This window comes from Natator depressus, chromosome 11 (genome assembly GCF_965152275.1).
Source record: "Natator depressus isolate rNatDep1 chromosome 11, rNatDep2.hap1, whole genome shotgun sequence".
NCBI lineage: Eukaryota > Metazoa > Chordata > Testudines > Cheloniidae > Natator > Natator depressus.
In genome coordinates this window covers 329,227-354,670 of record NC_134244.1, presented here as the reverse complement: position 1 = coordinate 354,670, position 25,444 = coordinate 329,227, and the positions used below count along the sequence as shown (strand labels likewise).

The 25,444-nt window shown below is 50.3% G+C and overlaps 1 protein-coding gene across 7 annotated transcripts in view; it reads left to right on the top strand.

Annotated features, from left to right (window-relative positions):
* The window catches only part of SLC4A3 (solute carrier family 4 member 3), a 73,076-nt gene that overhangs the window by 33,615 nt on the left and 14,017 nt on the right, over positions 1 to 25,444 (top strand). For all 7 annotated transcript variants that reach the window (XM_074966944.1, XM_074966939.1, XM_074966945.1 and 4 more), the window contains 7 exons: positions 3,520 to 3,655; positions 4,812 to 4,992; positions 6,620 to 6,719; positions 18,650 to 18,834; positions 22,235 to 22,451; positions 22,959 to 23,183; positions 23,580 to 23,728. In XM_074966944.1, coding sequence (XP_074823045.1) covers positions 3,520 to 3,655; positions 4,812 to 4,992; positions 6,620 to 6,719; positions 18,650 to 18,834; positions 22,235 to 22,451; positions 22,959 to 23,183; positions 23,580 to 23,728 — 1,193 coding nt within the window. The remainder of the gene's footprint in view (positions 1 to 3,519; positions 3,656 to 4,811; positions 4,993 to 6,619; positions 6,720 to 18,649; positions 18,835 to 22,234; positions 22,452 to 22,958; positions 23,184 to 23,579; positions 23,729 to 25,444) is intronic.

The following is a 25,444-nucleotide window of genomic DNA, read 5'->3' as shown; positions in this document are numbered from 1 at the left end:
AAGGGCGGCAAATGTGCTGCTCTTTTAGCACTAACATGATTTTGTATTGTATCTTGTAATGAAAGGTACCCAGAGCCCAAATGTAACAGGATTGCACCTTATCCTGCCCGAAAGGGGGTAGGGAGGAAGGGTGAGATAAGGCTCTACCTCTACACAGAGAGGACTGGGGAAATGGGCTGAACAATCCTGAGGGAGGAGCCCCAGGACCAGCCTTGGCAATGGAGAAGGTCTGAGCTGAATTTATTTCTATGCTCTGGGAAGAGGATGACTTTGCACTGTTCCTAGCATCCAGACTATGTGGGAGAGCAAGTTGGAGAGGCCCCTGCCCACCCAGGAGAGGCGTTCTTTAGGTGTATTGGATTTAAATGCTTTGCACAAGAGCATCTCCAAAGAAACACGCACCTGTTAGAACCCTCCCATAGTACCAGGACCCTGGAGGTCGCTCTGGGAGACACATGTCAGGGTATTCAGAAAAAGCCCCAAAACAAACTAAAATGTTACTGCAGAAACATGAGTCTGAACATGTCTGAAATGATACAGGCCTGTGCCTCAGAACAACACCAGGGGAGCTTCAGACAGCCTGTAAAATCATGGCAATAAAACGCTTCTCAGGTTTTCTAGGCCTGAAAGAAACCCCTAGCAACACAGCCTCCCAATACACGGTTTCTAAAACTATTCAGCGCTGTGATCCAGCTGCAGTGCTGTAGACAAACCCTCTGCACATGGGAACTTCACCCCCAACAGCTGCCAAGCAGGACCTGCCGGTTCCCCCTACTCATTGACACCCACAACAGAACGCTCCTGCTGCCACCTCAGCCAGTGCAGCAAATGCCCCCTTCGCCCCTGTAACAGAGCACAGCTGGCCCTCTTGGCTCCTGCCTCTGCTAGGCTCAGATAAAGTCACTCCGAGACCCTCTGGTTCTGAAACTACTTGTGCTTTTATTTACAAGTTTGTGCTCCCACCAGCTTCTCACCATACAGCTTATACAGCTCTGGGTTCCTTGTGTCTGAACCCAGGGGGGAAGGGCTATCTCCCTGCCTGCACTCCCTCACTCTCCTACGTCCCACCACCCCACTTCCTTCTTCCCAGCCTCTTGTATATCCCTGGACTAACTGGGCTGGCAGGTGGCTCTCATTCCCCAATTAGGGCAGGCTCTTTCCAGCCAGCTCGCCCAAATGGGGCTGGCATGGCAGGGGGCTGATTCTGCAGTCTTTCTAATTAGCACCTTGTCACAGCCCCCCACCACAAAGCACAAGTGGATCAGCAGCTAACCCCAATGCAAGCACGGCCCATTCCTCCATCCTGGGTCCCCAAGGACAGCAGCCCCAACTCTGGGGGCAGGGCAGTTTGCTTCCTGGGCAAAGCGAACAATGCTCAAGCTGCTTGACCCTCCCAGAAAACCCCCAATCTCGGCGTGACTGGGGTGCACAAACCCAAACCAGTGATAGACAGGTCTGGGCAGAATGACACCGACTCTCCCCTAATACATACTCTCTGTGCACAGGGAAACCAGGAGACACAAAGCCCTGACCAACCCCAGAGAGGGCAACTGGGCAGCCAGCAGGGCAGAGGAGAGACAGGGACAGACACTCGCATTGACTTCTGGGCCCAGAAAAAGGGAAAGAGCTTTCCTTAGTTTGCTGGGGATGGTCCCAGACGTCATATCACCAAGTGATGAGGAAGCTGTGTCCAACCCTGGGCGATGGAGAGAGATGCAGAGATGGCCCTACACAGCCACGACCCCTGAGTCAGGAACAGAGACTAATGACTAAGGTTAAGGTTTTGTCAGTTATTTTTAGTAAAGGTCATTGACAGGTCGTGGGCAATAAACAAAAATTCACAGAAGCCCTGTGACCTGTCTATGACTTTCACTCAAAATAATGGGAGGGGGTAGGCTGGCTGGGGGAGGGAGGACTAGCAGCTGCAGCCCCTGCTGCCCACGGCAGCTCGGCACTGCGGGGCCACCCCCACTCCAGGACACGGGGCTGAAGCAGAAAATGTCTCAGAGGTCTCTCAAAGTCACAGAATCTGTTTGACAAAATCTTATCCTTAGCAATGACAGAGGATCATGGGAGCAAGCCCTGAAAGCTGCATGAAGCCCCATCTGTGCAAAGGCCTGAGGAGTCTGCGTGACCCGCTGGATAGCTTGGCCGCCAGCAAGTTGCAGTTGAATGGAAGCGTGTGGATGAGTGTGAGGGAGGAGTGACTGATGGGTGCGGGGGGAGTGGCTCGGGTGTATGAAAGTGTTAGGGTGTCTGGTCCCTGGGCATGAGTGTGAGGGGTGACCGGAGTGAGTGTGTTATGAGTGGTGGGGGTGTGTGGGGCGAGCCATGTGCATCTGTGAATGTAATATGGGCAGCCGCCTTCTGAGCGTCCCCTTGTGGCCAGAGGTGGCTCTGCAGCACCTTACCTCTGCTTCCCCCCCCATATGCAGGCCCCTTTCAGTATTCACTCAGTTCACAGGTAGTTCAAACAATCCCCTCCTGGGGTTCAGTCCCCTCAGGTGCATGCTGACCTCTAGGCCCCAACTCCAGTTTGCTCTCTGTCTCCCAAGAATCCAAAATAACACAAAGTCTCACAAAAACGGAACACGAACTGACAGTCTTCATCCCAGCCCCACCTTTCTGAGGGACATCTTTCTGCTTCCCAGCACCTCCTGCCTGGAGTTTGGCCTTCTCCACAAGCCTTTGCAGTCTCTCGCAGGCCTCCCTGCCTGGAGAGTTTCCTCACTCTCCTGCTTCTTGAGCTTTCCCCCTGCTGACTCAGAGTCCTTCAGGGTCTACAGACATAACTGCAGTTTCTTGGGCTTTCCTGTCCCCTGCCACTTCCTTCTCCCTTTGTACTGGAGTCATCTGACTCCACTCAGAGGGATCATCCTGTAATCAGGGCTAGCTTAGTCCAGCCCATGGGGCAAGCCATCCTGTTACAATGAGTGTGAAGGGTCAGTAGAGTGTGTACGTGTGTGCACATAGGTGTGGTGGGGGTGAGCAGTGCACACATGAGAGTGCGAGGGGAGAGTGGTGTGTTCGTGGGTGAGGGGTGTGTGGTGCACATCTAGCTAGCTCCGGTAACAACAGCAGCAAAGCCGTGGGCACGCTGGCTAGCCGCTCGCATACATACCTGGCTACACACAGCCCGCACTGCCACCCATGCAGCTGCAGCTTTGCTGCAATTGTTCTTCAGGCTAGGTAGCTCAAAGCTAACCTGCGTATGTCTGCAGTGCTGCAGTCTGCCCTCTGACTGCAGTGCAGAGAAACCCTTAGCGTGCAATGTGGGTGAATGGTGGTGAGGGGCAGAGGCACATGTGGGAGGTGGGGGAGTATGAGAAGGTGTCTGATGCCAGTGTGTATTTGACTGACCATGGGGGAAGTGCCAGGCCCCTTGGCCTCGTTGAGCCCTGCCTAAAGGCAGTGCTGGTGCTTGCTCTCTCCCAGCTGGTGACACCAGTATCTGGGCAGGGTCTGTGGGGATGCTGGAGGTGAGCACCATGACCAGCTGTCTCCCACTCCCTCACCCAGGTGCTGTGCTGCTGGACCTGGAGCAAACCACCCTTCCTGGCATCGCTCACCTCGTGGTGGAGACCATGATTATCTCTGACCAAATCAAAGGGGAGGACAGAGCCAACGTGCTGCGTGCCCTTCTGCTCAAGCACAGGTAGGCGGTCAGGAGCTGGGGACTGCGTGAGGGGGCAGTAGGGGTGAGGAGGGGATGGGGGAGTGATGGAGAGAATCGGGGTGGAGAGCTGGAAGCAGGATCAGAGGTGAAAGGCTCAGAGAGCCGCGGCAGTAGAGGGAACAGAAAGGGAAGGGGTGGAGTTCACAGCCTGAATTCAGAATAGGGCCTGGCCCTGGTGGTGGGTGATGAAGTGGAGGAACCAGAGCCTCTGAGGGAGTGATGGAGGGGAAGGTTGGGAGTGTTCATTAGAGCAGGGCCATGCTGAGGGGAGCAGGGAGAGATCAGAGCCTGGGGGCAGGTGAAGGGAGCAGGGAGGAATCACAGCCTGGGGGCACAAGGGAAGTAGGGCTATGCTGAGGGGGAGAGGGACTGGGGGTGTCATAGCCTGGGGCAGAGGTAGCAGGGCCGCGGTGTGGGGTGGGTGAATTGGGAGGAGAGCAGAGCCTCGGGGGAGGCAATAGAAGAGCTAGCGAAGGGCCCTCAGGACGGGACTCCTGAGAGATTGCCAGGGGAAGGTGAATAGAAAGGGAAGGGAGCCAGGAGAGTGAACAGAGATAAGGTGGTAAGGAAATGGCCCCTGAGGGAAAGCGAGGTGGGGACTGTGGGGCCAAGATGATGATGAGGTAAAAGGGATCTAGTGGGGCAGTGAGAGGGGGCATGGGGTGCAGCAAGCAGAGAGGAGCCTCCCAAAGTGATTGGAGCAGATCAGAGATCCGTTGCTTTATTTCTGGTTCTTGCAAAGGGAGCGTAGGGCACAGATGCCCAGCCCTGCCCTGCTCCAGCCACGTGCCATAAACCTGTCTCCTGCATTCAGAGGGAGTTCAGTGCCTGTGTTCATTTGGATCCGGGCTGCTGTCTCCCAACACCACCTGCTCCCCCAGTGGGCCTGGGCCCTATCTAGACTGGAAGAATCTCTGAGTGGGGAATTCATACGTCTCCTGCCCAGCCACAGCTGGTTTGTGGGGATGAATTATTCGTGCCTCCCAAACTGCAAGCGCCAGCTGAGTGCAGCCCATGAAACTGCTGCTGCCCGCTGGAGTATCCCAGCATCCTGCTTCTGAAAGGAAGCTGGAGGGCAGTGACTGTCCCATTGACTCCCACTAGCACTTTTGAAAGCTGCTGGTGTCCTTTCCAGCCACCCCAATGATGAGAAGGAGGGGTTCTTCCCCCGAAACCACTCCAGCTCCAGTATGAATTCGATAGTGGGGAACCACCATCACAACCACAACCACACGGCCGACACATGCGTGCCCCTGATGGGTGAGGAGCGCATCGAGATGCTGGACCCCAGAGCCCAGGACTTGGAGTGCAAAGAGGTGAGGGAAGGGGGACTTGCAAGGTATTGCTTTACCTTTGGCCTACCTCCCACAGCCCTACAATGGAGCTGTTTGGGGCAGGGACCAGGGGTGCCACCCAGCACCCTTCGGGGGCTAGAAACTCACCATTGAAAAAAGCAGAAGCCAAGAGTGAGGCTTTCAAACCCCTATCTAGGCATTTGAATAAGTGGTCTGATCGCCACAAGAGCTGAGTGCCTGGCAGCTCCCACTGAATCAGCAGCAGTTGCAGGCAACCAGCACTTTGAATTCAGGTCACTTATTGAGGTGCCTAAATATGGATTTAGGAATCTAATTTTAGACTCCCATTTTTGATAAATCTTGGCCTCAATTTATGGTGTGAGTGACAGCTCCCCTGGCAGCACTGTGTCTGGGACCATTCCCCTAGACAGTGCAGTGCTGCTGCCCTCATTCAAGGGCTGGCTGGCTGCTGCATCACCTCTGAGTCTGCCTGCCTCTCTGTCTCTTGTTGGTGCTAATGATGAGCGAGAGACTGGCGAGGATGCTGAAGGGGAGCTGGGTGAAGACAAGGGTAGAGGAATGGAACTGGTGCAGGGAAAGTCTGGAGCCAGCTCCTCCTGGGGGATTGAGGGACGATATGCCACAACAGCAGAGGAGGAAATAACTGACTTATGGCACCAGGCCGCTTTTTGGATCTTGTCAGTCCTCTGTGTGATTAGAAGGGCAGAGCAGGTTGGGGGGTTGCTCAGAGACTGTGCTTGTCACCCTGGAGAAGTTTCTAATCAGCTGCATATGCCCAGATGTCCAGAGACAAGAAAACAACTTTACTGGACCCAAGCGTTCCTGCTGGTTTGATGTATCCACATGTCATCTCCTGTCTTAGATTGTGAGCTCCATGGGGTAGGGACCTTCCCTTTGTGCCAGATGCTGTACACATACATAACAAAGGGGCCCAGGTCCATGGCTGGGACCCCGAGACATGGCTGGAGTACACAAATATACTACTCAGCCTCTGCCCTTCCCAGCACCTTCTGCCCACAGATTTTAAAGTGCTTTATAAACATTAATGAGTTAACCCCCACCCCTCCCCGGTCTAAGTGTAAATGCTGACATGCTGTGCAGGATGGGGGATTGGGCCCAGGTGTAAATGGCGCCCTGCAGCACGTGTGTGTGTGTGTGTGTGTGTGGAGGTGGGGGGGGGCAGCACTTGGGCTCAGATGAAATGATGGCGCAGGGAGAGTTGAGCCTGGATGTAAATGGTGAGGGGCAGCTGGGGGAGTCAGGCCCAATGTAAATGGTGAAATGCGGGGCAGGGGATCAGGCCCAAGAGTAAATGACAACACATGAGGGGGTGGGGAATTAGATCCAGGTGTAAATGGCAACATGCAGTGCGGGGGCGGGGGGGGGATAAGGCTCAGGTGTAAATGGTGACATGCAGCACTGAGTGGGGAAGGGGAGGAGTCTGGCCCAGTGTAAGTGGTGATGCAGGGGGCTGGGTAGGGGCGGGAAGGAGTTGGGCCCGGTGACGCAGGGGGCTGGGTGGGGGCGGGGAGGAGCCGGGCCTGGTGACGCAGGGGGCTGGGGAGGGGAGGAGTCGGGCCTGGGAGTCCAGTCCTTACCTGTGCATGTTTCTTTCTGACTGGGATAGAAAAATCTGCATCTGCACAGTTCCGAGGGGCATCGCGGCAAATATCTGAAACTGATGGAGAAGATTCCTGATGATGCTGAGGCGTCCGTGGTCCTCGTGGGTAAGAAGTGCCAGTCAGAACCCCGCTGGGAAGGCCCAGTTCGGAGCCCAGGCTGGGGCCTAGCCAGACACATGCGTTCACCTGCCCGGAGTATTTGGATGCCAGTCCCTGTTATCCAAACTTTAAGGGGGGAGGGAGCCGCTTTCCAAGCCCTGAGAACCTCCCTCCAATAGCCCCTTCTTGCCTCTTCCTGCTGTCATTTACGGGGGACTTGGTGACTTTTGGGGGTATCCTTCAGGCCCAAAAGCCTCTCTGCTACAGTCAGCTTGCCAGGCCATGCCCTGAGGGGGGACAGCATATCCCTGGACCTTCCCCAGGAAGAGCTGCTCCCAGCTTGGATGGTGGGGAGTAGAGTGGGGACTAGGAGGCAGGCAAATGTTTAGCCCTGCCCATCTCAACCCCCTTCTGGGAGGGAGGAATATTGGGTGGTGACCCTTCATTGAACGTTTCAGAACCTTGTCAAGCATTGGATTCACTTTCCAGTGACACTTCAGCGTGGTGCATTTTCCAAATTGTTTTTCCCATCTCTGCTTAAAGCTGCACGCTCGGGCCAGTTTCAGAGCCTATTTAAGCAGGCTGGGTAAAGGCCCTGAGCCTCACCGGTGGAATTTAGTATGAACCCTGCAGTGCTGTGTGAGTTGTGGTATGAGAAGCTGCCCAATAGCCAGTGGAATGACACTTCCCCAGGCACTTGGGCTGGCTGAGGAAGGGTCAGGGTGGCCTCTTGCGGGCTGTGTGGACCTCACAGTGGAGACAATACAGATACATTCTTCCTTCTCACAAGGAGACTCTAGAGCAGGGGAGGGGCCAGCTCCCATCCTACAGACTCTTTCCTACAGTCTGCTTTCTGCAGACTCCTTACTTCAGGAATTTTGGTGGGGAAGAAATGGGTCAGGAGGTATCATTGGAACTGGCTTCAGAGGAAACTGTTGAAAGTGGAGATGTCCCTGAGCATGGGGACGTAGGAAAAGGGGTGAGCAGGGAGGTGGAAAAATAAAAGAGGACACAAAATTATTTAGGTTAATCAAGACTAGAAGAGACTGTGAGGAACTACTAGGAATAGAAAAAGCAATCCATAGCCAATGAAAAGAAGGGGAAATGGATACCAAGAAATGTAAATTTGGAGTTATGAAGTGCAGAACATTGATTCAGGTATTTTTAAGGATATCAGGAATGAAAGAAATCTTAGCAATGGTATAGGCCCATTGCTAGCTGGAGATGTAAAATGGCTAATGATGCAGAGAAAGCAGAAGTATTTCCGTTCTGTATTTGGAAAGAAGCGGGATGATGTACTCGTAGCACATGGAGACGATGAAGTACTTTTTGGTCGATTAGTAACCAAGAGGAGGATGTTAAACAACATCTACTGGGGATAAACATTTTTAAATCAGCAGGCCTGGATAACTTGAACCAGGGAGACCTAAGACTTTAGCAAAGCTTTTGATACGGTCTCTCACAATATTCTTGTCAGCAAGTTAAAAAGTATGGATTGGATGAATGGATTATAAGGCGGATAGAAAGCTGGCTAGATTGTCGGGCTCAACGGGTAGTGATCAACGGCTCGATGTCTAGTTGGCAGCCGGTATCAAGCAGGGTCGGTCCTGGGGCCACTTTTGTTCAACATCTTCATTAATGATCTGGATGATGGAATGGATTGCACCCTCAGCAAGTTCGCAGATGACACTAATCTGGGGGGAGAGGTAGATATGCTGGAGGGTAGGGATAGGGTCCAGAGTGACCTAGACAAATTGGAGGAATCAGAATCATAGAATCATAGAATCATAGAATATCAGGGTTGGAAGGGACCCCAGAAGGTCATCTAGTCCAACCCCCTGCTCGAAGCAGGACCAATTCCCAGTTAAATCATCCCAGCCAGGGCTTTGTCAAGCCTGACCTTAAAAACCTCTAAGGAAGGAGATTCTACCACCTCCCTAGGTAACGCATTCCAGTATTTCACCACCCTCCTAGTGAAAAAGTTTTTCCTAATATCCAACCTAAACCTCCCCCACTGCAACTTGAGACCATTACTCCTCATTCTGTCATCTGCTACCATTGAGAGGAGTAATGGTCTCAAGTTGTAATGGGGGAGGTTTAGATTGGATATTAGGAAATATCCATTCTCCAAACTCCATTGAGAGGAGTTTGCCAAAAGAAATCTGATGAGGTTCAACAAGGACCAGTGCAGAGTCCTGCACTTAGGATGAAAGAATCCCATGCACCGCTACAGGCTGAGGACCCGCTGGCTAAGCAGCAGTTCTGCAGAAAAGGTCCTGGGGATTACAGTGGATGAGAAGCTGGATATGAGTCAGCAGTGTGCCCTTGTTGCCAAGAAGGCTAATGGCATATTGGGCTGAATTAGTAGGATCATTGCCAACAGATCGAGGGAAGTGATTATTCCCCTCTATTGGGCACTGGTGAGGCCACATCTGGAGTATTGCGTCCAGTTTTGGGCCCCCCACTACAGAAAGGATGTGGACAATTGGAGAGAGTCCAGCGGAGGGCAATGAAAATGATCATTGGGCTGGGGCACATGACTTTCAAGGAGAGGCTGAGGGAACTGGGCTTGTTTAGTCTGCAGAAGAGAAGAATGAGGGGGGATTTGATAGCAGCCTTCAACTACCTGAAGGGGGGTTTCAAAGAGGATGGAGCTTGGCTGTTCTCAGTGGTGGCAGATGATAGAACAAGGAACAACGGTCTCAAATTGCAGTGGGGGAGGTCTAGGTTGGATATTTGGGAACACAATTTACTAGGAGGGTGGTGAAGAACTGCAATGGGTTACCTAGGGAGGTGGTGGAATCTCCCTCCTTACAGGTTTTTAAGGCCCAGCTTGATAAAGCCCTGGCTGGGATGATTTAGTTGGTGTTGGTCCTGCTTTGAGCAGGGGGTTGGACTAGATGACCTCCTGAGGTCTCTTCCAACCCAAATCTTCTATTATTCTAAAAGAATCAGCTGAGGAGATCACTGGCCTGGTGCTGTTAATTATTAGTAAATCCTGGAATAACAAAGAAATTCCAGAAGGGTGGAAGAATGCTAATGTGCTGGTATTCAGAAAGTGCAAAGGGGATGATGGGGATAACTGTAGGCTGGTTAGCTTGACATCGGTCCCAGGCAACGTAATGGAGAAGCTGGTGTGGGATTCAATTAATAACAAATTAAAGGACTGGAAAATAATTAATACCAGTCATCACTGTTTTATGAAGAATGGTCTTGCCAAACAAACCTGATTTAATTCTTTGATGAGATTACAAGTTTGGTTGATAAAGATAACTGCCTCGATGTATGTTTGACTGACTTAATATTGCACAACATTCTGATTGAAAAAGGACACTGTACAATATCAGCGGTGATTGATTGATTGGTGATCCCTCGATTCAAGGATGATCTTTACCATGGATTTACATATGGATCCTGAGATGACTCAGGAGTCCAATCCTGGAACCGCAAATCCACCTGCAGTAGGTACAGACATTTTGTGGCGGGTCAGCTGCCTGCTGGGAGAAAGTTATTTCTTTTTCCTTCCTGCTCTCCCTCTTTTCAGCTTCGAGGGCAAGGCGCTTCTCCTCGAAGCAGGCCACTGCCTGATGGAGGATAGGATGCCATTGGGGTTGTTTGGTGACTTGCTCTTCCCAGCTTGTGATATCCACATAAGTTTTCTTAAGATGCGCTTTCAGTGTGTCTTCGTAGCATTTCCTATGACCACCACGGGATCTCTGACCATAGGTGAGCTGAGAGTAGCGGTCTTGTTTTGGGAGGTGAGAGTCTGGCATCCGCACACAATGTCCGGCACAGCAAAGTTGATGCAGAAGGATCATTGCTTCAATGCTGGTGACCTTGGCTTCAGAGAGGATGCTGGCGTTAGGGTAGCGATCTTGCCACGTGACGCAAAGGATCTTCCAGAGGCATCGTTGGTGATACTTTGCCAGTCTCTTTAGGTGCTGTTGATAGGTCACCAAGGTTTCATATCCATAGAGGAGTGTACGAACAACAATTGTCTCATAGACCTGGATCTTGGTGTCCTGCCATAGGTCATGGTCCGTGAAAACACATCGGAGCAATTTCCCAAAGGAAACGCTTGTGCACTGGGTTCTGTGCTGGGTCTCGCTGTCGATTTTTGCATTTTGAGAAAGTTGACTACCGAGGTAGCAAAAGTGCTCGACTGTCTCCAAAGTCTGTCCCTCAATGGTTATTTGTGGTGGGTCATGTGCAAGACCTGAAGCAGGTTGATAGAACACTTTAATCTTCTCAATATTGAGTGAGGCTCCGGTAAGCTTGTGCAAGAAAATCCAGTATGGGCTGAAGGTCATTCTCAGTGTGCGCGAGGATAACACAATCATCAGCGTACTGAAGATCAGTAACGGACACCCTGAAGACTTTAAACTTTGAGTAGAGACGTCAAAGATTAAAGAGCCGCCCATCCATTCTGTATTAAATATCAACTCCACTGGGGAGGTGATCTTTAACAAGGAGCAAAATGACTGCTAAGTAGATGGAAAACAGGGTCAGGGCAACAATGCATCCTTGCTTAACCCCAGTTTTGATGACAAAAGGTTCCTTCTCAAGACCATTACAGAGAACTGTGTGGCAGTCATCTGATAATGGAGAAGTCTTAGGACCTTAATACATTTTGGAGGGCAGCCAAACCTGGCCAGCACCTTCCACAGGGCTTCGTGATTGACAGAGTCAAAGGCCTTTGTCAAATCGATGAAAGCCATGTACCGGCCCTGATTTTGCTCCCAAGATTTTTCCTGGATTTGGCGGTCAATGAAGATCATGTCGGTTGTCTGACTGGATGGTCTAAAACCACACTGAGATTCCAGCAATATTTCCTCAGCAAGGGGAAGTAATTAGTTTAAGAGGATACGGGCAAGAATTTTCCCTGCTGTAGATAGCAAGGCAACGCCTCAATAGTTTCCACACTCTGACTTATCTCCTTTCTGAAAGATTGTAACAATGTTAGCATTTCTCAAGTCTTCTGGAATCTTCTCATTATACCAGGTATGAAAAAAAAAAGTTTGTGGAGCTTCCCTACCAGTTCTTCACCTCCAAACTTATAGACTTCAGCTGGTATGCCATCTGGCCCTGCTGACTTGTTGTTGTTAGTTTTCATAATGGCTCGCGTTATTTCTTCGGGGGCGTGAAGCTGTCATGATTGTGTGGTCACTGTAGGTGCACCAGCTTCCCCACGTTAAAAGAAATCATGCACAGGCTTCTACCATGGGAAATAATATTTTTCCTAGCCCTGCGGTGACGGACTAGTGGTGACGGGGACAGGATTAGTGAATCTGGCAGTCCCTAGCCACGAATCTGCACATAGGCGGCGATAGTTAGATGGTCATCTGGCACCTGGATTGAGACGGGTGCAATTCAGCCGCTACTATCGTGACTGAGCAGTCCTCTTTAGGATCCCCTCTTGTCAAGGCTGATTCCCCACTCTGGCACTTTCAGTGCAGAAAGCGAGGGCCCGCAAGGATTCTAAAAATTAATACTGGCCACTTCAGGCTGGAATTAAACTCCCAAGGTTACAGCTTTTTTCTTTGACCTTGAATGGGTAGATGCTGCCATGACCCAAGCGCAAAAAAACCCCCTTTGAGAACCCAGGAAGAAGCACTTGGGAATTCCTTCCTGTGGGGTATCCACAAGCCCCTTCACAACCCCTCCTGCGGGGAAGAGCTGAGAAAGAAACAAAGGAAATCAGCTGTTGCCACCAGCTCATTAAACAGCATGTGCATAGACCTCTTAGGACACAAAAATCCAATCTTGTTCTTAAAAAAGGTAAATTTTATTAAAAACCAAAAGAAAGAAAATACATCTAAAAACTCAAACTATTGCTAGATTTTAAAAAGAACCACTTATAAGGATTAAGCATCAAAATAACTTCCTTGAGGTCCAACTTAAAGGTTACAAGCAAAACAAAAGCACCTGGGGTTAATACGGGGGAGTCCACAAGCCATAAAGAAATAAGAGACAAACCTAATCGCGTCTTCCTAGACATTTCCTGATCTACTTACATATCGGGGGTTTCAAATGAGTAGTTTCTAGGGATGATTTGATGATTTTTCATTCCTGGCTCTGCTCTGTGTCCCCTCTCTGGGAAAACAACCACAGACAGACAAAAGGGGAGTCTTGTTTCAATTTTAAAAAGTTCTAGCCTTCCCATTGGCTCTTTTTTGTCCAGGTGCCCACTCACTTCCCTTTACCTATGCACGCAGTCAGACTTTTTAACCCTTTACAGGTGAAGCAAGTAGAGAACAGCTACTAACAGGGATTTTATAGCTAACTGGCTGGCAGGATGTCCATAAAAGGTAGCTACCCCCCTTCATTTATCACACCTCTGCTCATCCCACATGGTGAGAGGGCTAGAAAAGGTGCCCTAAGCCTAGGCTGTCTCATACACTTCTGGCTGGATTACCACATCCAGTGGGATCACTCTGCCGGCGGTTGAAGCTATAAAAAGACAGTGACTTTTGCTGCATAGAATGTTTGCACCCTAATGGATAACAAAGATAACATACGGCCGGAAAGAAGAACTGCTGTCGTCGCCAGGGAACTTGTGAGATATAACATCAGTGTCACTGCCCTGAGTGAGACAAGGTGCCCAGATGAAGGTCAACTGAAAGGAGAAGGTGGAAGCTACACGTTTTTCTGGAAAGGAAAATCTGCAAAGGACAGGTGCATTCATGGTGTCGGTTTTGCTGTTAGGAATAAGTTTGTCATTCAGCTTACAGAATTGCCGGTAGGAATCAATGAATGTCTTATGACTCTTCGTCCTGAGCTCAGCAACACTCGTATGCCCCAACACTTGATTCTATCGCGGATATCAAGGAGCAGTTCTATACAGATCTTGACAAAGTCTTGACCAACATTCCCAAGGAGGACAAGATCATTCTCCTTGGAGATTTTAACGCTAGAGTCGGGCAGGAGTCAGATCTCTGGAATGGCACTATTGGAAAAGGAGTAGGAAAAGCTAACTCCAACGGCATCCTCCTCCTGAGCAAATGCTTTAGAAAGTGGCATGATTATCACGAACACCCTCTTTAGACAAGGTGAGAAGTATAAGACCACCTGGAGACACCCTCGCTCCAGGCTGGATCCATGGAAACAAAATACATTTTAATACAAATACAGAGTTGTACATCCAGGAACAAGGGATGCAGGCCACACCCACAGAAATGGGGCCTGTATCCTGGGAAGCAGTGACTCTGAAAAGGATTTAGGGGTCATAGTGGCCAAACAACTCAACATGAGCTGCCAGTGTAATGCTGTGGCAAAAAGTGCTAATACGATCCTGGGATGTTGTGACATTGTGTTGTCCTGCTCCTGTCTCTTGTCTAGCCACAAACCACTCAGAGACATTCTTCTGGTCAAACATCTTGTGCATTTTATTTACGGTGTTCTTTCCACATCGCCCTTACAAACTGGTGACGCTCTGTACTTACCATGGCATACATTGCCTAGCTCACTCCTCCAAGGATAGGGGAGACAGAAGGTATCTTCCCTCAAAAGATCGCTCTTGGCTCTGACTCTCAAAAGCCTGCCAGTGTCTGTCTTTCCCTCACGCACTTCCTTCCTGTGCATTTCTACCCTGTGGGCTAGTGAGTTGTAGCTCTCTCCAGCCCATCCCCAAATCTATCATCTGGGCACAATTTTGCCATGAGGTTTACTCCAGGGTGACCCAGTGATCAGAGTGCTAGTACAACTGCTGTTGGCCTGCATTCTGTCACAGATGTATAAACAAAAGTAGCGAGTAGGAGGTGATTTTACCTCTGCATATGGCACTGGTGAGATGGAGTTTGGAACCCTGCCATGGGTGGTGGGTATAACTGGCCAGGTGAGGCTCTGCCCTCCAGGCGGGGGGAGTTTCGGGGCTTCAGCCAGCCTGGGGCTCCTCCAGCCAAGGTGGGAGGAGCTCAGGGCTTCGTCCAGCCTGGGGCTCCTCCAAGTGGGGAGGGGGCACTCCGGGCTTCAGCCAGCCCCGGGCTCCTGCGGCAAGCAGGAGGGCAGGGGAACGGGGGCTTGTGGCTCCGGCCATGGGAGGTGAGCAGGGCAGGGGCGTCTTGGGACTCCAGCTGTGGGGAGGGTGCAGGTGGAAGGGGCAGAGCTGGGGACTAGTCGCCCCAAAGGGGGGCTCCACCTGCCGCCCATGAATGCTGTGTCCAGTTCTGGTACCCACATTTTAAAAGGATGTTGAAAAATTTGAGAGACTGCAGAAAAGAGACATAAAAATGATTGCAGGGCTGGAGAAATTGTGCTCTTCTTCAAGTGATGTCCCTGTGGGTGCTCCACTTCAGGTGTCGGTGCATTGATCGGAGAATTTCAGCAGCAGTGCCCGTCTGGGTCGTGCATGCACTGTTCCTGTCTCGTGGCACCACTGGTGCCTCATCTAGCACGTGCAAACCGACCCCCTCAGTTCCTTCTCAAACATCCTCCTCCAGAGACAGAGCTCCCAGTGGTGTCCCGACTATCTTGTTACACACTTACAGAAATAGTTAAAAGTTTATAGTTAGTTACTAGTTGGTTACTTATCCTTCTTTGTGTTAAAAAATATTCTTTATATTTCCCTCTCAGACCATTAGGGTCTACACTGGGGTCCAACCACTCCTATTAAGCTATGCCTGGTTCACCAGGATTTAAGTGATGCACATCATGCCCTGACACTATGTCTGTGTCAGATGGACATTCACTCTGCATCCTCATGGCAGATGAAATTCAATGTTGATAAATGCAAAGTAATGCACATTGGAAAACATAATCCCAACTATACATATAAAATGATGGGGTCTAAATTAGCTGTTACCACTCGAGAGAGATCTTGGAGTCGTCATGTATAGTTCTCTGAAAACATCCACTCAATGTGCAGCAGCAGCAAAAAAGCAAACAGAATATTGGGAATCATTAAGAAAGGGATAGATAAGACAGAAAATATCATATTTCCTTTATATAAATCCATGGTACGCCCACATCTTGAATACTGCATGCAGAGGTAGTCACCCCGTCTCAAAAAACATATATTGGACTTGGAAAAGGTTCGGAAAAGGACAACAAAAATTATTAGGGGTATGGAATGGCTGCCATATGAGGAGAGATTAATAAGACTGGGAATTTTCAGCTTGGAAAAGAGATGACTCGGGGGGGATATGATAGAGGTCTATAAAATCATTACAGGTGTGGAGAAAGTAAACAAGGAAGTGTTGTTTACTCCTCTTCTGAACGCAAGAACTTGGGGTCACCAAATGAAATTAATCGGTAGCAGGTTTAAAACAAACAAAAGGAAGTATTTGTTCATACAACGCGCAGTTAACATGTGGAACTCCTTGCCAAAGGATGTTGTGAAGGCCAAGACTATAACAGGGTTCAAAAAAGAACTAGATAAGTTCATGGAGGATAGGTCCATCAATGACTATTAGCCAGGATGGACAGGGATGGATGGTGTCCCTAGCCTCTGTTTGCCAGAAGCTGGGAATGGGCGACAGGGCATGGATCACTTGATGATTCCCTGTTCTGTTCATTCCCTCTGGGGCACCTGGCATTGGCCACTGTTGGAAGACAGGATCCTGGGCTAGATGGACCTTTGGTTTGACCCAGTATGGCCATTCTTATGTTCTTGTGCCTTGGTGAGTCGCATATTCCCCAAAAATGTGCTCACTGCAGCATTCAGAAGGCCAGACGGACACTGCTACTGAAATTCTCCAATTAACGGTGCAGGGACGCACTGACACCTAAAGTGGAGCACCCACAGACACACACATCTCGAAGAACCTCCGTTACTGCACAGGGTGAGTAACCTTCTCTTACAGTGACAGACTAAGGGCTTGTCTAAACCGAGAGTTAGTGCACAGAAAGCTGGGGTGTAAATATACAGCACACTAGCTTGTTGTGCACTAACTGGCTCTGTGGATTCTGCCACTGTGCACTAGAAGTTCCATCATGCACTTTGATCTAATGCTGGACAGGAGACCAAAGCACGCAACGGAACTGTTCGTGCATGGCAGCAGAGTACATGGCCAGTTAGTGCTGTGGCAAGGAAGTGCCCTGCAGACTTATACCCACCCTTCCCACACACTAACTGTCTGTATAGGACAAGCCCCTAAAGGGCTCCGTCTGTTCACCTTGTCAAAAAGAGATGGCAAGGTGACTTGACTCCAGTATCTAAATACCTTCCGAAGGAGATAATACAGGACATTAAAGGGCTCTTTAATCTAGTGGAGAAAGGCGCACACACACATTTAAGGCAGAAGTTGAACCAGACAAATTCACATTAGAAATAGTTTTTTAACAGTGAGAGTAATTAACCCTTGCCACAAACTCCCAAGTGAAGTGGTGGATTCTCCAGCTCTTGATGGCTTCAAATCCAGACTAGAGGCCTTTCTGGAAGAGATGCTTTAGCCAAACACAAGTTATTGGGTTAAAAAGGGGGAAACTGGGTGAAATTCTCTGACCTGTGCTCCACAGGTGGTCAGAGAAGATGATCTAATGGTTTCTTCTGGTCTTAACCTCATAGATTCATAGAGTTTATTTTGAGGGGAGCTGTATCTTAGGAGCCAACTGAACGAATGGCCCTAAATGTACACCACAATCTGTACCCCAGGCCATCAACTGCCATACTAAGGGCTTGTCTACACACTGTTTTTGTACCATTTTAACTTTATCAGTTAGAAACATGTATAGTTAAAGTGGTACAACCCTTCGCGTGGAGGCAGACCGTTATAAAGGTCCATCAGTGGCTATTAGCCAGGATGGTCAGGAATGCAACCCCATGTTCTGAGTGTCCCTGAAAGGCTACTGGGCTAGATGGACCTTTGGTCTGACCCAGTATCGCCATTCTTATGTTCTTATATCTTTACACTGGTATAGCTTCTTGCTGTGAATGTAGGGACTGTAAATACAAGGCACCTTTCCACCAGTTTATCTGTGTCCACACTAAGGATCATGCTGACTTAGCTATTTTTGTCAGACTCCAGGACATTGGCTGCTAGGTGTCACTGTCCTGGTGACTGGATTTGCCATTGTCTTCTCCAATGCTCCATTGCTATGGGGACCGGACCAGACCCAGACAGCTCGGTGACACCCACACCTACGTCTCCTGGCCTGCTCTGAGAGGCCTTTTCCACCCACTGGGTAACAACACAGCACATAGGGGAAACTGAGGCACATACTGGACTCATAAAAATATTATAGAACAGTCTCATTTCGTCACAGTAGACCAGGGCTACGTTTCAAGCCTGTTTGAATGTGCCTGTTAATTTTATAGCACTTTAAAAAATGGACTGCTTGGTGGCTGGTTCTTGTTGGCTTTCACTAGCTGAGATAAACTCATGTCAGTTCCTTTATTTTTTCCCTAGCTGCAGGGCAAAAATACACTATAAGAGCCAGCAAATTTTTAAATGAGGTAATTTTGGTGGGGGCTGCATCTTAGGAACCTCTTGACCAACTGCTCCCAACCTGGCATCACTAACTGTACCCTGAATCCTCAACTGACACAGTAATGTTCAGACCAATCTCAGTAGGCATGTGGATTTTAGAGCACTTTGAAAAATTGGCTGTAAACAGAAACCTCTGCGCAATCTTAATGATTGCACTGCAAGGGCTACCTCATACTACATTTCCATCCCCATCCGAAGGTTTATGTCAGGAGTGTTGTCAAAGCCGAGAAAAGAGACTTTATTTGTCTTTTCAGTGACAGCTGAGATTCAGGTTTATGTTTCAATTCCCTCAAGCTGTGGGGTGTGAGGTATGTCACTGCCAACATGTTACCAGGGCATGTCCGGGCAGATGGTGCAGGGAGGTCATATGCCTGAGTGAGAGAGTTACCATGGGGCCTGTGCCCAGGGGTTCCCTTCTCCACGCCAGTGCTGCTCTGGGGCTGCAGTCTGTCACCTGGGACTCCTGACTTCTGCCGTGACCTTGTGGTTTTGTTCTTTGCCTCCTGGTAGGCTGTGTGCAGTTCCTTGAACAGCCCACTATGGCTTTTGTCCGGCTGAATGAGGCTGTCTTCCTGGAATCTGTCCTGGAGGTCCCAATTCCGGTCAGGTTCATCTTTGTCCTGCTGGGACCCAGTCAGGCCAACGTCGATTACCATGAAATTGGACGGTCCATTTCTACCCTGATGTCTGACAAGGTGAGGTGCTGGGTGTGCATTCCTGCTAGAGCATGGGGAATAGTGGTATGGTGGGACAGAGGTCAGGCACAGGACAGAAAAGCTGCAGAGACCCTGTACCAAGTCTCTTCTGGACAGGGGTTAGGGACAGGGAGCACTGGGGGGGACAGGTCTTATCAGAGAAGCCAAGCCTGGGACAGGGAGGATGGCCCAGTACAAAAGAAAAACTTTTTCACTAGGAGGGTGGTGGGGCGGTGGAATCTCCTTCCTTAGAGGTTTTTAAGGTCATTCTTGACAAAGCCCTGGCTGGGATGATTTACTTGGGGATTGATCCTGCTTTGAGCTGGGGCTTGGACTAGATGACCTCCTGAGGTCCCTTCCAACCCTGATATTCTATGATTCTGTGAAAGAGAAAGACCAGGACTGACATCAGGCTGGGACAGGAAGTGCTAAATTGGGAGGTGAACACAAAAGGAGAGATCCCCAGAAACTTCATTCCAAGAGCAGGAGTGAAGGGGTCCTCAGAGGCTGGCAGAGGAGAAGAGGCCATTGTGCTCAGCTCGTGTGTACTTCCAACATCCAGCGCAAGGCAAGAGGGAGAGTGCTCTGAAATGGCAGAGGAAGAATGAGAAGAGGGTTGATGCTTTTGTGTGTCAGTGCCCAATGCCTGGCTGGCACAGGGAACATGGACGTCAAGAGCTAGAAGTGACGGTGACTGTTGCAGATTATTGTCTAACCTTAGGATTGAATAGTGTGTCAGTGAAACTCGTTCTCTGACAAGGAATGACAAAGGAGAGACAATTATAGGCGCCTGTTACAGACATCCAGGGTTGGAGGAGAGTGAGAATGAAACATTCCTGGACTAGCTTTCAGCGTCCTCTTGGCTGCAGGAGATTGTACATAGGAAACTTTATATCCCCTGCTGTTTGCTAGGTAACAAACCCAGCCAGATCGGTGTCAGCACAGAGACTCATAGGCTGCATGGAGTGCAGCTTCATGATCCAGAAGAAGGGAGTCCATCCAAAGAAGCCTGGGGGATCTGCTGGTTATTGCTCAAGAGGGACTGACTGGGACTGTGAGAATAACAGGGAAACTTGATTGATAGGAGGGGAGATTGTCCGAATGCCCTGCACTCGGCACTAGAATGTTCATGTAGAGCAGGTGGCTCCTTGGCTTCTGAGGGCTCTCAGCTGAAAGACACCACAGAGTGAGGTGCATGGGCCTGATGGGCCGAGCCCTGGACTGGGAACCGGCAGCTGTAATGTTTTAACCCTGGCTCTGCACTCCCTTTGTGGGTGGCCCTGGTCAGTCCAGTTCCCTCTCCCTTCACTTCTCCGTCAGTGAACTGGGGAGGATGGTAGTGACGTGGTACACAGGTGGGAGGATTAGCTAGTTAGTGTTGGTGCTGTGCTTTGGCCATGCCAAGTGCTAGGTATCAGAAGGGTGAAGGGCCAAGTTAGCCTTGCCAGAATTTGAAGCTGCAGCTCCATGGAGTCTGTATGTTGCAGAGAGCTCAGCTGTCCCTGACCTCCTTACAGACTTCTAATTCCGTCCTAATTCCCCATCCCTTTCACTTCAGACACGCTCTGAAAGTGGTGCAGTACCTCAGCCATTTCACAGTCCTCATTAAACTCCTCCCTCCGTCGTTAATGGGCGTGCTTTTTTCTTTGCACTATTGTCCCCCTGCTTTCTCTAAACCTCTCTTCTTCCTTTAATCCTCCGGGCAGCAGAGACTTAGGCATGGTTTACACTTGAAAGTTAGGTCAACGTTGCTACAGCTTGCAGAGGTTCACATCCCTGAGCACTGTCTCTATGACAAGCTAACCCCAGCGTAGATGCGGCTAGGTCAGTGGAGGAATGCTTCAGTCAACCAAACTGCCACCGCTCAGGGAGGTGGATAACCTACAGCAACGGAAAAACCCCTCCAGTGGCCACAGGAAATATTTACGCTACAGTGCTACGGTGGCACAGCTATGGCACCACTGTAGAGCCATAGTGTAGGCATGGCCTTACTCTCCATTTTTCCTGCCCTTTCCTTGCAAGGATTCCCTCTGACCGTTCCCGTTTGGCTGCTCCCCCATGTTCCATGTCTTTACGCTCAGGTCTCTGAGAAGCCCCTGACACTGACTGCCCCTTGTGCCTGGCATTCCAAGCTCTTTCGTAGTTTCATAGAGTTAAGGCTAGAAGGAGCCATGAGCTCATGTACTCTCACCACTTGTATACCGCAATTAAACTTCACCCAGACACCCCCTGTTAAGCCCAAAGACCTAGGTTAGACCAAAGCATTTCAGTCCTCAGGAGATGCTGCTGTGTGCCTTGGGGAGAGAACAGGAGAGACCAGGGTGCCATCAATGCCTGAGGCCCTGCAGTGGCAGGGAAATCCACACTGCATACTGCAGAGGGAGGTGAACCCCCTCCCCTCCCCAAGGTTTCTGCCAATCTCCCCCAAGGGGTGGAGTGGGAATTCCTTCCCCACTCCAGATCTGGCGATCAGAATGACCCTGAGCATGTGAGCAACACATCTCAATCAGGCATTTAGAAAGAGTACTCTCTGTTCCACCTCAGAACACTGTCCACCCCACCAATGTCCCATCTCCAATTGTGGCCAATCAATGATGCTTCAGAGGAAGGTGAAAAAAACACCCAGAATACATCTGGCCAATTGTGCACTGGAAGAAAAATTCCTTCCTGACTCCTGCAAGCATCTGGGTGAAGCCTTGAAGCATGACATTTGAGTATAGTCATTTTCTTAAGGCAGAACTGCAGATGATTTGAGTATTGAGGGCAATCCAAGCAGCGTTGTTCTCTTGTGCCTTAGTTACAGTGCTTAACAATTCCTAGCCTTTTCCCACAACACTGATTTCCTCCCTGTTAGTCTGTCAGTGCGGCAGAGTGCACAAGATGAGATTAGAGAGAACAGTGCTCTTTTGTGTCACATCAGTAATCTGGATTCTGATCCAAGTGGACCAGCGATCTGATCTATTTATGCACCATCTATCCAATTTTTATACTCCATCCATCTCTGTGGTCCCTGAGTGCCTGACTCACCAGTCAATTGGATTCTGAACTAGAAGCATCTCATTGACTCCTGACATTTAGAGACCGTGGGGGAAAAGTCCCTTAGAACAGCCTAAAACAGCTACATAATGCTGGTGTGACGGGAGCTATGATACTGGCTAGATGAGCAGATTGCTCTGATACCAGGTGGAGGGATGCCTAGCTAGCAGTCTCACTGGTCTGGTCCAACACCTGAAGGAGAAGAGATCCCAGGGAGATGGGATCTGCTCTGGCATGGAAAGTGGGGCAGGGGTGCTGGAGCGTGTGGGTCTGTTGGGCTGTGGCAGCAGGGCAGGTGCTGTGCAGCTGCAGAAGTAGTCTGGTGGTGTCTTTGGCTTGGTTGAGCCTCCTGTCTATCTTGCAGCTCTTCCACGAGGCCGCGTACATGGCTGACGACCGCCAGGACCTCCTCAATGCCATCAACGAATTCCTGGACTGCAGCATTGTCATCCCCCCATCAGAAGTGGAGGGGAAAGACTTGCTCAGGTCTATCGCTACCTTCCAGAAAGAGTTACTGAGGAAGAGGAAGGAGAGGGAGCAGAAGAAGTCCACGAAGGAAGGGGTTGTCCAGGAAGCTAAAGGTCTCCTCACTCTGTTTTTGGCAGATAATGAATTTGCATCCGGTGTCTCCCTGTCTGCCCTGGGAGGGCACAGTGGGGGCTGTGCCAGGGGCACTGGCTAGGAGGCCTCTGCCTCCCCCTTGCACAGGATAAAGCGAGGACAACTAGTGTGGGGTGAGCTGGGCTGAGTCCTGCAACAGAGATGGGGATGTGTGGGAGGCCCCAGGGGGCTGGCAAGCCCAAGAGGGCAGAGCATGGCTATGGGGAGCCATGGGGGGCGGGAAGCCCAGGGGGGCAGAGCACGGACATGGGGGTGCATCAGGCCCAGGGGGTGGAGCGTGGCCGTGGGGTGGGGGTGGGGGGGAAGCCCAGGTTTCATGTGGGGTGTGTAGGGAGCCTGCCGAGCTTTTGCCCCCTGCTCACCTGTTCTGTGGGAGGTGGGTGTTTGCCAGCATCTGTCCCCAGGAGAGAGGGGTGGTTCTCGTTCCTACATTCCCGTTGTAACCCCCGTACACCATGTCTCCCCAGAGCTGTGTGAAGTGAAGGCTGAGGAGGAAGAGGAGGGGGATGCTGAGGACGACCCATTGAGACGAACCGGCATTTGTTTTGGAGGTCTGGTTCAGGACATAAAGCGCAGGTACCCCAAATATCTCAGTGACATCAGAGACGCCTTGCACAGCCAGTGCCTTGCAGCCGTTCTCTTCATCTACTTTGCTGCTCTCTCTCCTGCCATCACCTTCGGGGGACTCCTAGGTAATGGGCCTGCTTTCTGTCTGCTCTTTGCACAAACTAGCCCGGGCTGGACTGGGGGGCGCTGGCTCTGCCGTCTGAGATTCTGTGCCTGCTCTGGCCTCCGGGCTTTAGCGCCGCTCGCTCAGGAGGCTGCAGCTGTGCTACGCACACAGCTTGCACTCTCTCCATGTGACTCGACCTCTCCAGCTCCAGGATTCTCAGGGTGGTCAGAGCAGAGCTAGAGAGGGGTTCTACCCTCAAATGTGAGACCCCCTGCCCAGTGCAGGGCAGTTATGTCTGTGCAGGGGGGAGGAGGGGACTCCCTGCCTGTGCATGGTGTATCCGCCCCAGAGTAACTCTATGGGGGACTGTGCTCTCCACAGGGCGGCTTATCACATACACATTGTTCTCTCTTAGGAGAGAAGACAGAGGGTCTCATGGGGGTCTCGGAGCTGATCATCTCCACCTCAGTTCTGGGGATCCTGTTCTCCCTGCTTGGAGCTCAGCCGCTCCTTGTCATTGGTTTCTCGGGGCCCCTTCTGGTATTTGAAGAAGCTTTTTTCAAGGTACTTGTAAGCCATCATGTCATATGTTGCCCCATGCTTCCTCAGCCATTGCACTGTGCTTGGCTTGCCATGGTTTATCTGATCAGAGGGGCAGCTGCACTCCTCTGACGCTGAAAGGGATGACTCCGAAACGTTCCTGCAGACTGCTACCATACCACAGGGCACCCAGTGCTGGCCCTGCCCTCCTGCTTGTCCCTTCCAGCTCACCCCAGTCAGTTCTGCCTCCTCTCACCATGGTCCACTCCACTGAGCCTGTCTAGGGTTGTGATTTTATTAATGCTTCGCAGTGCTGCCCTAGCCAGCAGCCCTGATATAAGCTCCTGCCCAAACCAGGCCCTGATCTGCATTGCTGTGGTGAATGCTCATACGTGCAGCCCACGCTCCTTTTCTCAGTCACTTTTTCTCCTCTCTTTTGCGTGCGGATTTTCCAGATTCAGCTAACTGTATCCCAGTGTAGCCTGCATCCCATGCAGTCCAGTCCAGTCTCTCTAGGAGAGCAGTAACCACTCACCTAGCATTATTCTTCATTTCTGATGTGGCAGCAGGGGATTTCATATTGTGGTTATTTGTGCTGCCTCTTGCTTATCCCCGAGTTATGTTCAGAGAGGGTCTATGCCAGCCAGTTTGGAGACGTCTCATTCTTGTGCATCTTTACGTTGTGGACTGTGGAAAGGAAAATGTCTTTCAGGGTCAGGTACAGTGGGTCTAGTCATGCTTTTCCACATTTCCAGGGAGTCTGTGTTTCTTGGTTTTCAAGTGCTTTCTCTTATGCCTCTCTATCCCATGCAGAACGTAAGGGCATCGCCACGGTCTTCCATCTTTGCCAGTCTCCTGCTGTAGTCTTAGCTTCTTCCCATGTCATTTTGGGAGCTTTCCATTCTGCTTCTGTTGTGTGTTTGCATGTTATCCTTTTTCTCTCTTGTTACCTCTCACCCAGGGGCTCCATGTCTTGTCATGTTATTCTCCACATATGTCCTAGCCAGCTCCATTTTTGTTCCATAACTTCCTATCCCATTGGTTTCTGTTTCATCCTCTTTCAGAGCTCCTCGTTTGTGATTTTTTTCTGGCCACCTGGTATTGAGCATTTGTCTAAGGCAGCTGTTGATGAAAAATTGGAATTTTGATAAAGGTCAAAATAAGTCTCCAAGTTTCAACACCACTTCGTAAGACCAGCTTTACAATTGTATTAAATATCTGAAGTTTAGTTTGGAAGGCAAGATTTCAGTTTTTCCAGGTTGGCTTTAGAGTTACAAAACATGTCTGGTTTTTGCTATTCCGGCTTTAATGTCATCTGTTCCTCCTGTTGTACTTACAGTGCTACCAAGATATGTGAAACATCAGAACTTTTTTATGTCAGTCCCAGAAAGTGTTGTTAGTGTGTCTTGTTATGTGTTGATTCTCATGGTTTTAGTTTTCGCTGTATTGATCTTCAAGCCTGCTAACTGTGCATAGGCCTGGAGATCATGCATTTTGGGTTGCATGTTTCTAATGTCATGGGATAGCAAGTTGATGTCCTCTACAAAGTCAAGGTCCTCTAACTTCTGTGTGACAATCCATTGCATAGGCACCGACTCCATGGGTGCTCCGGGGCTGGAGCACCCATGGGGAAAAATTGGTGGGTGCTCTGCACCCGCCAGCAGCCAAGCTCCCCTCCCCACCCCTCTGCCTCACCTCCCCTCCGCCTCCTCCCCTGAGTGCGCTGCGTCCCCGCTTCTC